The sequence below is a fragment of the Hippoglossus hippoglossus genome, chromosome 15, assembly GCF_009819705.1.
Source record: "Hippoglossus hippoglossus isolate fHipHip1 chromosome 15, fHipHip1.pri, whole genome shotgun sequence".
Taxonomy (NCBI): Eukaryota; Metazoa; Chordata; class Actinopteri; order Pleuronectiformes; family Pleuronectidae; genus Hippoglossus; species Hippoglossus hippoglossus.
In genome coordinates, this window is record NC_047165.1 from 10178602 (window position 1) to 10191072 (window position 12471).

General features: G+C 43.5%; 1 protein-coding gene across 24 annotated transcripts in view; it reads right to left on the bottom strand.

Moving 5' to 3' along the window:
- The window catches only part of kcnma1a (potassium large conductance calcium-activated channel, subfamily M, alpha member 1a), a 137783-nt gene that overhangs the window by 97346 nt on the left and 27966 nt on the right, over positions 1–12471 (bottom strand). For all 24 annotated transcript variants that reach the window (XR_004616165.1, XM_034607803.1, XM_034607801.1 and 21 more), the window contains exon 2: positions 2752–2910. Coding sequence is in view for 23 of the 24 variants with exons in the window: in XM_034607803.1 (XP_034463694.1) it covers positions 2752–2910 (159 nt within the window). In the remaining variant the exon portion in view is untranslated. The remainder of the gene's footprint in view (positions 1–2751; positions 2911–12471) is intronic.

The window sequence follows — 12471 nt, forward strand, 5'->3', positions numbered from 1 at the left end:
ACACAAAGTGCCCGTGGTCACCTGTTGCTCTGTGTTTACTGTTACTGGTCTGAGCAACGCCACGGGCCATTCTAGTTCCCTGCCCTATAGGCAACCTATGGCACAGCAGCAGGACTGTGTTAACAGTGTCTCTAACGACCAGAATGATGCTTCTCATGCATCAGGTCTGCTCCTAATGGTTATGCAGTGTGGGTAGATGTGTGTTCATGTAATTTAACTCATCACAGCAAAGTCATTTTGGCAAGGTCACACGGTCCAGGCACCAATACCAAAGCAGGCCTTGTTCTCACACCAGTAATTGTTGCCCAGCGTGGGGAAACAATATGGGGGACCTCTGGGCCAAGATGCAGCCACGCGAGGATCTGGACTTGTCTCGTGATGCAATCAGACCGGCGGTGTACTTGATCTTTCACTGGCACCGCAGTCGTCATCAAGGCAGACCAATGAATGGAGGCTGGAGGGGCCAGAGGTTATCTGTCTCAATCTGCAGCTCTGTTACCTGGAGAGAATGGACGCTGCATCAAGCTTTAATCCCACCTTCGTGTGTGTGTGTGTGTGCCTGCTCTGCTCAGACACCCCCCCAATGTCAGCTGACTGAGTGCCACTACACAGCAGTTGCTATGGTTACCAGCCAGGTTCAGTGTACACCGATACTCATCCTCATTGCAATTTTTATCTGCAGTCAAGCACTGATGGGAGAGTCCCTCACACACACACACACACACACACACACACACACACACACACACACACACACACACACACACACACACACACACACACACACACACACACACACACACACACACACACACACACACACACACACACACACACACACACACACACACACACTTTTGTATGTACCTCATATGTGGAGAAATGACATATGTGTGCCCATAAATGTACACATCGTCCGCCCACGTGAAGATTCACATACACATGCATGAAGCCCTAATCAGTACATAATGTGCCGTATATCATTAGACTGTGTTAACAGCCGGCAGGCAAACAGTCTGCAGGGCAGAGTTATCAGCCCCACCACAAGTAGCACAAATCACAGTAGGTGATTCGCTCGGATATCTCTATGCCTAGAAACCCCCTTTTTTAAAGCAACCGCCCTAATTTGTCACTGACTCTCATACCCACTATCTTTCCATATGCTGGTCTGTCTGTCTCTCACACACTCACACTCACACACACACGTACACGGGGCAGCTTGGGAGCGCTCAGTCAGAGCAGGAGATGAAAGCGAGAGGGAGCCGCGTCCATGCCAGCCGAGCTGTGTGAGAGGGGGAAGTGATGAAAGAGAGGCTCATTTAGTAAATTGACAGCTCCCTTACGAAATCCTCGCCTTCTTCTCCATGAAAGGACCCAAATCCGCTTCCCAACTCCCAGCTATTCTCAGCAGGCATGAAGAGACTGTCACATTCCAGCAAACCTTAACTATGAAAGTGTTTTAGTTCGGATCCATCTCCCGCCTGATTCCCACCACTGCTGCTGCTTCCCAGTATATGTCTGTGCATAGTGTGCAAGACAGAGGTGCTGGTCGTGATGCTAACTCTGATGCAAGCTAGAGAACAAAGAAGAGATGAAACAGAATGTTTCCCGTCTACAGATGCACTTCCACAAGCCATAAATAAACACGTCGTACGCTTTCTCCCAGAATTTCCCTTTAGTTACAAGTTGTTTTCAAAGTAAAAAAATGTTTTTAAAAACTGATGCAAAGACCCTCAACATCTCATCACACTGAGAACATCACTAAACTAATAAAGACGCAGAGAAGCTGCTGTCAGGGTCATTTCACATAACGTGCATATTACCCATGCACCATGGAAAACTTGAGTGGACTCCAGTTCTATTATCAAACACTGTGAAGTCCTCTCATAATCCGTTGCAGCTAAAAGAACAAGGCTAGCAGCTACAGGCAGCCGGCTGCTCATAGCTAACTGGCGGCTGCTCAGCGGGGCTAAGTGGCAGACATCTTGCTAAGCTGAGAGGAGGAGCACACGAGAAATGCTGCTGATGGAGAGACAGTTTTTCATTTTAATAATGTATCTCGCTGGAGCGGCGCACTTGCACGAAGCAGCACTGGCAGGGAGGAGGACAGAATTAACTGGGACTATGTTGAAATCTAAAAAAAAAACAGGAGAGAGCATCATATGAGTTGGGAAAAAAATAAGTTGTTAAAGTGCAGGAGAGATTGTGGAGGCAGAGTGAGGGATGGAGCTAAAGAAAGGAGGGCCGGGAGAGGAGAGGGACTGTAATTCATATCGAGGGGGCGAAAAAGCTACAGTGACAGCCTCTCACCTTCTACACAAACACCACATATGCCATCTCTCGCAATAAATCTCTCGCCTCACATACACACAAGCATGTGCGAACACACACATATACACACAGTGGTTGGTTCAGCTGGCAGCGGTTCAGCGGAGTGAGTTACAGCGTGCTGCACAAAGGCCATCGCAGCAGAGAGAAGGCTGGACAGTGCCAGCCAAATATCCAACTGAGGTTCAGTTAGGACTGATACATGCACTATAGCTTCTGTGGGGATCAAATGAATTAGCTGGGACCTGAATAAAACAGGAGGGTAAATGTGTGCATGGCTGTGGATTCATCTGAAAGCCACTTTAGGTCTAGGAACCAGTTGACCGCTGCAGTTGGCTGGTATTGTGTGTTTGGAAAAATGATTTGTAGCAAAAAAGTGCACAAGTCGGGATTAGATATCCTGTGTTTATGAGGAAAACCTACCAGGACTCTGCCAGTGAGCGTCTGAGCCGAGATCATGACGCCGGCCCAGTCTTTGACCGAAGTCATCCATCCCACCTCGCTGATAGGTACCTCCTCCTTCTCATCAGTGCCCTTTAGACCCTTGTCTGCTGCCTGATGGTTGATCACCTTCTGAGCCTCCTGGAAGAAGAAATAAGAAGCTGTGTTAGGAAATGGAGCATGTGGAATAAAAAAAAAATTATATATATATATATATATATATATATATATATATATATATATATATATATATATATATATATATATATATATATATATATATAACAGGAACATGGTTTGCTTTAGGGAGAATTAAAAAGGCACAAGCATGAAGTGGCATTTAAGAGTGAGGAGAGAAAGACGCTGGCTACGGGGCAAATCTGTTTCTGAAAGAATATCAGCAAGAGGCAAAAATAAATTGATCATATGTGCCCCGCAAAGGCGTTTGTACTCATGAGCTCATGCATGTCCACATTCATGATGAGCTACAACCTCTGAGGGGGAAAAAGGAACACAAGTGCAGCCAGCACGCCACGATGGCATCCATCTGCTATATGTTGAATGTGTGTTAGGTAACGACAGAATGTATGCACAGCCTCTCTTGCCGTTTTGCCCGTATGGCTCTGTAAGTTAATTGTTCCTCAGGGTAGAGACTGTGAGACCATTGTTCCCATTCAGGCCTTTCAGCGTTCCCACTCGTGTCCGACTGAGCGAGCAGAGTTGCATGGCAGTTCGTCGACATGCTTTGCCTGGCACAGTCCCTGCATGCAGCTGTTCCTCTCCAGCTGTTCCCTCACTCCTGATTTGACACAAGCAGCCACTCGGCTTTCCCGTCCTCACGGCGAAAAAAAAAGCCAATGAGTAGATTTCCCCGCAGCTTCAGAGGCCACAAAATCCTGCGATAACACGTAGTAAAACGTTTGCTTATGTCACCCTCAGCCTCATAAAACCGTGGCGCTAGGCCCGGCAACTGCTGTCCACGGAGAATCCCTGGAATTGCAATAACTTTGAGCCCTCGTGATGACGGCCGATTGCACCATTCCAAGGAGGAAGGCTAATTTTACCGCAGCGCACGAACGCAACAGTTGGAAAAGATTTTACGATGTCCCTCCCTCACAAGTAGTCATCAAAACAGATTATGTGCCAAGTCAACAAAGTTTAATTTCTTTCCCAGTAATATCCCATTGCTTCACTTGGCTGGAAATGCAAAAAAATTACGCAAATAAATAGCAGTGGGTTTGTTTTTGTTTTTTCACCTGACACATTTCTTTCCAGGAACCGTGCGGGGTAATAAAAATGTGTAACTAAACCAAGCAACCACTGTGTGACCAATATGTGCCCACAAAAAAACAAACTGCAGTGTTAAAGAACAGTGCTATTACAGATGAGCCCAAGAGAGCGCTCCGTCCATTTCAAGAGGATTGTCTGGTCAAATTGGATTACATTTCATAATGATATGGCATGGACACAGCTGCCATTTTCCTAATTTGATTCCAACCCCATAACAATGCCAATAAACTGGCCCTAAAAAAGCCTGACTTAGTCATAAGATCATTATCTGCTGCTGCCGTTGGGCCTCTCGGTGCTGCAGTGGATAATTCACTTACTTCTGCTTTATATACTCATTAAATAGCTCAGTGTTTCAGGGGACTTGCAAACTTTTAAAGGCATCTGTCATGACCGGGATTTGGACCGTTTGGTTTTGTCTTTGAAATGTCACACAGAACTCAGCGGCTGATTATAGATGGCAGCTATGAATAATGGAAGCAGACTGACCTCCCCAAAGATTTGTGAGATTAAAACATAGTGCAAGTATGGGAGACGAAACCACTAACCCCCATAGAGAAAAAGTTATATTAGGATTTGACAACTAAATGAATTGACAAGAATAAACGAGGAAGACTTTATCAAATCTCTGTCTATTTCATCTGCTGAGTGATTTTAGATTTTGTATTATATAATATGCTGTCTTTGATTTTTATCTTTTTAAATTTACCGTTATTTAAAAATAATCTGTGACATTGTATTCATTTGTTTTTGATGTTTTATATTCATGTTTTTATTTGTCCTCTGTGTGAAGTTCTTTGCAACAACTCCTCTGAAAGGTGCTATATAAATAAAGTTATTCTAATTGTTATTATTACTTTTAAGACTCTAAACATCCATTACCCCCTTTCACTTAGTACTAAGTTAAGTGCTGTATTTGCTCTAACAAATGTAAGACAACCTGTGTTTACCTGCCATGTGCCGCAAATACTTTCAAAGTGTGTATGCATGCGGGTCAACGTCCACAGGGATGTCTAAGGTTTCACTCTGATCGGCCGTGCGCCTGCTCCAGAGCACTCCAGGCATGTTGTGGTGGCGTAACATGTGCTAGTCTGTGCCCGACAGTCACTTCTTACCCAGAATTCCCAGCATGCACCACAGTATACACAGATAAGCAGACTAGAACTACTGTGTGTCACGCAAGTCACGTCTCGGAGTAGCTAACAACATAACTTTATAGCTCTTGGTGCTACTGTTTCCACCTGATTTGTTTTCAAGCATGCCGTAAATGCTTTTAGATGTCACGGCAATTTAGTGGGGAAGGGTTGCCAACTGACTGACAGCTGCATCACATCAAAGAGTCACCAAAAGAAAGCATGGTACAGCTTAGTTTGAGAGGATTACAAGATACAAGTCATTTTAATTTGTTTTTGCATGATGTGTATTCTGTGGTACACACCTGAAACTAGACGCTGCACGTTCAGTCGCAGTACAGCGTGTTACTGTGTGTGTGTGTGTGTGTGTGTGTGTGTGTGTGTGTGTGCGTACGAGCATGTGGGCGGTGAGGCAGACCACATGAATAATGGATGCAGTCACAAACTGATGGTCGAGCAGATCAGAAGAGACAGTGTAAACAAGGAATTGCTTCTAGTTCATTTGAGTGGCCGGCGGTAGGCCTGAGCTGAGTGAGAGAGAGGGGGGGGAGAGAGAGAGGGAGAGAGAGGAGCACTGAAGCAGTCGGCCATGGGAGAATCCATCTGCCGGCTATATATACACACCTGTGATGTCAAACCGAGAGAGAGACAGAGAGGGGGAGAGGGGGAGACAGGCGAGGGAGAGGGGCAGCAGCAGGAGTCAGTAAACATATTTTTAACCAAAGTCAAAAGGGAACAAAATGATATGTAGGGAATATCCTTTTCGATTATAGGGGTATAAAATACAACTGTATTAATCCTGTATTTGGTTAAGAGCAATTTAAAGCAGAGGAAGAAGTAGAATAGGTAAGATTTCAATTTCATCTTAATAAATAAAAATACAATTGTTACATGGGAAATGTTGTTTCGAGGTAATTTTACCATTATATTAATATGAAAAGTGTAAGATGTAACATTTCTAATTAAAAATGTGCGTCGTTCATCTTCCTACTTCGAGAACCTTTCTATAACGAGACACATGAACACTGTTAATATTAGTATTGTACCAATTAACGGAGTACACAGGGGACACATGGTATTAATGAGAAAGAGAGGGACGGATATAACTCTGTACAGGGAGGAGGACAGAAACAGGACTGACTGAAGTGTAGTGGACAGGGACAGTGAGACGGAGGCTGTGGGAGCTGAACAAGGACGACGAGTCAAAGCGAGATTCAGAGGGAGTGAAGACGATAGAATGACAGAACAATAGAGCGAGAGGGGCAGGAATAATGACAGAGGGACACAAATTACAGGACATCGCGGGAGACAGGACACCGAGCAAACACAGGACTGAGAGAGAGGTGGAGGACAGTGACAGTGAGACAAAGATACTGCGGGACAGGGAGATAAACAAGTGGCCGGAAGACAGACAGCGAGGCAGATTAGGAGCAAGAGAAACGGCAAGCGAGAGACCAGACACAGAAAGACAGAGAGAGAGAGAGGGAGGGAGAGAGAGAGACAAGGGGGGGGGGGACAAGAGAGGGAGACAGAAATATGCCCATGTGACTCCACTGATCTAACAGGACTTGGCTTTAGCGCAGCTGTTGCCCTGGCTTTCGTCCTCATCGCTGAGGAAAACTCTATTCCAGTGTGAGAGGCTATTTATAGCCGAACCCAGGGAGACGTTAAACTAGTGAATCTCATAACACGCTCCGTTCGCCATGTTTGCTATTTTAACGCCGGTACAGTTACCCAGTGTCCCTGGGTTACAGACCCTCACTGGGTCACATCGACAGAACAGGGAGCCTCTTCACATACGCAAACACACAAGGCTGAATGTGACAACACCATGCGGAGAAAAGCTGTTATTTCTGTGCATAGGGTCAAGCCGACTGAACCATATAGAATGAAGGGGGCTGAAATGTACAGTGTTGTGTTTCTACCACAGAGGAATCCTCCCAGTCAGTGACGCTATGTATGTATCACAAGTCCCCAAATATGTTACTGGAAAACATTGGGGACAGCGTTTGAAAAATAAATAAGACGAGGGAAATGGTTGATCCAGAGGTTAAGGGCTTACCTACACTGCCATGTGTTTGATTTAGGGATTACACCGGTACAGCCTGGAATTCAATCTGCTCAGGACGCCACATTTTCTGTCACCACACAAATGTCATTTACAGACTGTAGCTGCACATGTGGTACAGGAGATACGGTCGTCCTATTTGCTTTTTTTTTTTTAAGTATGTAGCTAGGTTATTGAGCAAGAGCAGTGGTATCTAATAGAGTAACTATGGAACAATTTTATGTCCTCAGGTTTGTGCAGGTTTGAGTTTATAAAGAGAAAAATAATTTGTAGAAAACTCCCATAGCTCAGCCCTGTCAACCAAGAAACTATAAAACTAAGATCAGTCAAGCCACAAGTCCAAACCATCCCAAGACTGACGAATTACATCATCCCAGTGTGATCACTGGTCTCACCGAGGCTATCGAAGCGGTCAGTGTCACTGAAAACGTTGTCCATCTCCAGAATCACATTAGCCCTGCGCTGCCCCTCTGTGCCGGGGCCTATTTTGAGCGCTGCTGGCCAGAGCAGGATTAGACGATTTGTGGACACTGGACTAAATAGATGACATCCACAATGTCGGCAAACAGGAAGACAAGCCAAACGGTTTTACATCTCTCTCCATCTCCGCTGGACAGCCCGCCCCGATGCGCACGCCACTGCAGGAACTCATTTCTCAAAATGGCTGCGCTCCATGTCCGGCTATTTGTCCCCAACTGTGACGCCTCCTTGGCTATAGCGGAGAGAAACAATAAAGTAGTGATATTGGAAAAAAAAGCAGAATGGGAGCCTGGCAGCGCACACTGTCTGAGATGTACATTCTTTCATGTCGAAGAGGACAGAATAAAGGCTCATCGACAAGTTACTCCTCTGTGACTGGAGGGAGGGTGGAAGACGAGAGCTGAATGTATAGTCCTGTTGATTCATAATGCCATAGTGCAGCTCTTCCATTGATATAACATCTAAAAACCCCGGGTTGAAAATAGATGACGTGAATCGTGGGAGATTGAAAGGTCAGCACTTGTCATCTAGGAACGTCTTCTCATCTTAATGTCAGCAGATAATAGACTCAAATGAGGGCACGCTGAAGATGTAAAGGGTAAATAATTAAATAGCCCAAATTAAAGTTTTAATTGGAACATTTCTGATGTAAAAAGGGCAAAGCTATGGATCAGAGAAAATGAGCAAAAGAAAGAATGTACTTTGCGTATCTCTTTTCCCTCTTGGTGCGGTTGTCCGGCCGCTGAGAGCTTCAGAGTGAACAAACCGAATAAGACCAACCGCTGGTTTCACTTAGTTTACAATGTGGCCAAAGCAATAAACGCCATCGCAGCTGTTTCAGACCTCAAAAATCGATATCATCATTTTCTTTGCACTCTCCTTTACTCTGAGACACTGAGAGATGGATGATGCCTCATCACTGGAAGTTGCAGCCAACAATCACAGGGCCGCGAAGCCCCGATAATTCACCCCGATCGAGGAGAGCAGCTGTCACTCAGACTTTGATGGACTCTTTGTTTCTACTCTATTTGACTGCAGATAATTTCTGTAATCGTCATGGAAATCGGACATTAGGAAGATTCATGGCCTCAGACTCACGGACCATGAAAACAAATAATCGCCACCATAATGAATTTGACGCAGATGTGAGAGCGAGAATTTAACGGATGAGTGTGTAAGGGGCTAAATTTCCATTAACGCACGCAAATCACATTCTTCACATGTGCACATGCTATTGTTGATAATTTCATTCTCGACAGGTTTAATTATTTTTTTACACAATGTAGAGATGGCTTGTTACTATGGTGACACTCACAGACTCACAGCCCTTCAATGCAAATGAGGGAAACGTTTCAAAAGAGTCCATTAAATAAACCAGACAAATGGCTTGTATGACATTAGAAGAATTTAGAAGCAGCGGTTATCACACAATGGACGGAAACACACTCAGTTTACATTTTTTTTACATTATCTCTGCTGTTTTTATTGATAATATAAATCATAATGGTGCTACCTTTTGAATCGTGTGTTTAATTCATCCGGAGTCAGTTTCTTAATCCAATAATGCATCAGTATTTTCGGCCATGCCGTTTACTGTGGTTTTCTTTTCTAAAAATTGTATTTATAACTTTGTGCTTCTCGTATTTTAATCCATTCTTGTGTTGCCTTCATTTGATCCATGATCGATGAAGCACTTTGGCTCAGCTTCTGTTCTTTTGAATTTGATATAGAAATAAATCCTGCTGACTTGACTGTTACAGTAAATAAATGAGCACGATGTGTTCTGACCCAGACTATAACCTGCAACATTTTTCCACCGGGGGTTACAAACCATTCTATCCTATCAGAAAGTAGGTGAAATGAAAAAAAAGGCAACATGCTTGAATGACATCAGCCTTTATCGTACTATAACCATCAGTGGCACAATCACCTGGGGCTAATCCACCATTTTGTACGAGCAGCCCAGTGTAGATGAGAATGAGTGTTGCTGCATGAATGTGCAAGTGGAGCATTCAAGACAAGCAGCCTTTATGGTCACAGGAGGTCCTACAGCATTTAGACATCACCCACAAAAAAAAACAGAACAAAGAAAGCACATCCGGTGTGTGTCACACCGTCATTGCACTAAATTCTATTATGACGCTGATGTCCTTGTGATGTTCTTGTTGCTTAGAACCACCAACCTCCATCTCATAGGCCGCAACCACAAGGTTAGCCTCTATTTTCTATTATTGGTGGAGAAGTCTTTCCTTCATTCAAGGGCATATCAATTCCGTGTGTGTGTGCGTTTGTGTTTGTATTTACAGTATATGTGAGCGTTAAGGCCAATGATTGATCTGTAGTTCATCTAGGGCTCGCTTGGTGTCAGCATCGTTTACCACACCAATGAATCAGGCGGTAATGGCGTGCCTCTGAACCCGCCACCCGTCTGGACCTCCTCACCATGGAGCCCGTGGCAGAACTCTTGTGCGAGCTCCATCAGCAGCAGGACGCTCTCAGCTGCACACAACACTACAGAGCCAAACACCGAGGTTACTTCTGAGATACATAATGGCTTCTAGCCACATTTCCACATGGTGTGCAGCTTTATTTAAGGATATTCAGTGAGGTATTCTTGGAATATTTTATTTTCAGTTCAATTAGACATTTAATAAGAAAACAGCTCCAGATGTACTTACTGGCCCACCCACATACAAAGTAAAGGGGGAACCCATTTAAAAGAAGCAAGTATGTGTCAATACAGGTCAAAAAACGTTGCCTAATTATTGACAATTTCAGAAACATATCATAGTCATATTTAAAGTGATCCTTTTAGCTGGAATGCAGCTATTCATTTCCATTCCAAGAAGCCATTTAGCAAAGGGGAGATTGGATTCACATTTCTTAAATCACATCGTTTTGGGAGTTTCTTAAATCTGGAGAGGTAATCCTTTCAGTTTTTTCATAATGTCCCTGAAGTCATGCAAGAATGTATTAAGCTTTGTCCACGACCAATGAGTTGTTACATGGAGAAAGTTGTAATGGACCAATCTGCCTCTAGCATTTATAGTGGCAGACAACTGTCACACCCATTTCAGAATCCCATCTCTCCCTAGATTTATGCAGCTCTGGCTTTAAAGTTCCATCCACCTACAGAAAAATGGAGTTTTGAAATGTACCCACGTATTTGTCCCTGATGAATCAGCATTTTCAGTGGAGTATTCTTAAAAAGTTCAAATGAGAGGACATGATAGTGACCTAATGATGATGAGGCCATTTCATGTGGCACAGTCAGCACAGTCATCTCATCCACTGGTGTGTGAGCATATCATGGATCCTCGTTATGAGGTTGGGCCGAGTATTAATTTGAGGACATAAAATCTCACATGATCACCAACATCTATAACCTTTATCTAAACCTTGGTTATAATAACTTCTTGTAATCCTTCTAAAAGCCTTTTTATTACTTGATGTACCCAATATTCCACATGCTTTACCATTTTCAATTTATGTTACTAATTACAATTGCTGTTTGAAATATTACTCATACAAAACGCTTGAATTAGAGACATAGATTTTCAATTTAACTGATATTCATCATCTGGGGACCTGCTATCATTACATATTACAAGATTCATATAAAACCAGAACCAAACCATTTTAATCATTTCCATTTTCATCATTATCAGTAACAATGTGTCGTTTCTAATGGACCATTTGGGAGTTCTATAAAAAAAGGTTTGCTATTACTGAACAGAAACTTTCCGCCTTTCTTCTGCTCAGGCCTGTTTCCTCCACAGCCTTCACCGAATTTAAAGAGCAGCAGCACAAACAGCAGCAGCAACAGTCTTTTCAAGGCATCACCTGTCTCCGCCCTGACACCCTGTGGCCCTCGGAACACTTTAATGAGCTTTCCAGCTAAATACAGACGGACGGTTCGCTCCCCGTCAATAAGCGTCTCGGAGTACAACAGACAGTTGAAACCCAGACGCCCATTACCTTCTGCAGAACAGGTCATTTAGGTGTTTTCCAGGAGTGGAAAACAACCACGACGGCAGCCATTGCCCTAATTGGCTCCCTGCTATCTAACCTGCACTGATCAATGACTCCCGCTCTATAAAGAGCAACATACAGACATGACTGGCAGATATTTATTTTTAGCAGGCTATACTGGCAGGCTGGTTTTGTCTACAGCCCAAAATACAATGATTTAAACTATAAAAGGAGGGGGAATCTGAATCTCAGTTTTGAAAGCAAACAAGAAAACAAACTAATCAGCCCAGGATTGCAACATGTAAATCGATTTTTAGCACAAACATTATAAATCAATCTAGCCATCCATTACCTATTACTGCTTATCATTTGAGGGTTGAGGAGGAGCTGGAGCCAATCACAGCTGATATTGGACAAGCGGCCACTAACACAGATATGTCTTATTATATCAGTTTTTAATTCTCTTGGTCATTAGCACCAATAATTGTCTTCTCACCTGTGTACATCTTGAAGACCTATGCACTCAAATGCAAATCCTTTTTCAATACATTCTACCATTGTCAAGCTGAATGAGATGGTGCCAGAGTCACTGAATTTCTCTAAATTGGTTTATTATACTAAAAGCTTTTCCTCACAGTTTCTCCTCTCTCTCTATATATATATATACGGACACACACAGCGGAGCAAATGCACTTACATATGCACACACAATGCAGAAAAGAAAAATGATGTGCGTTGGAGAGTGGATTTATTATTCCTTAA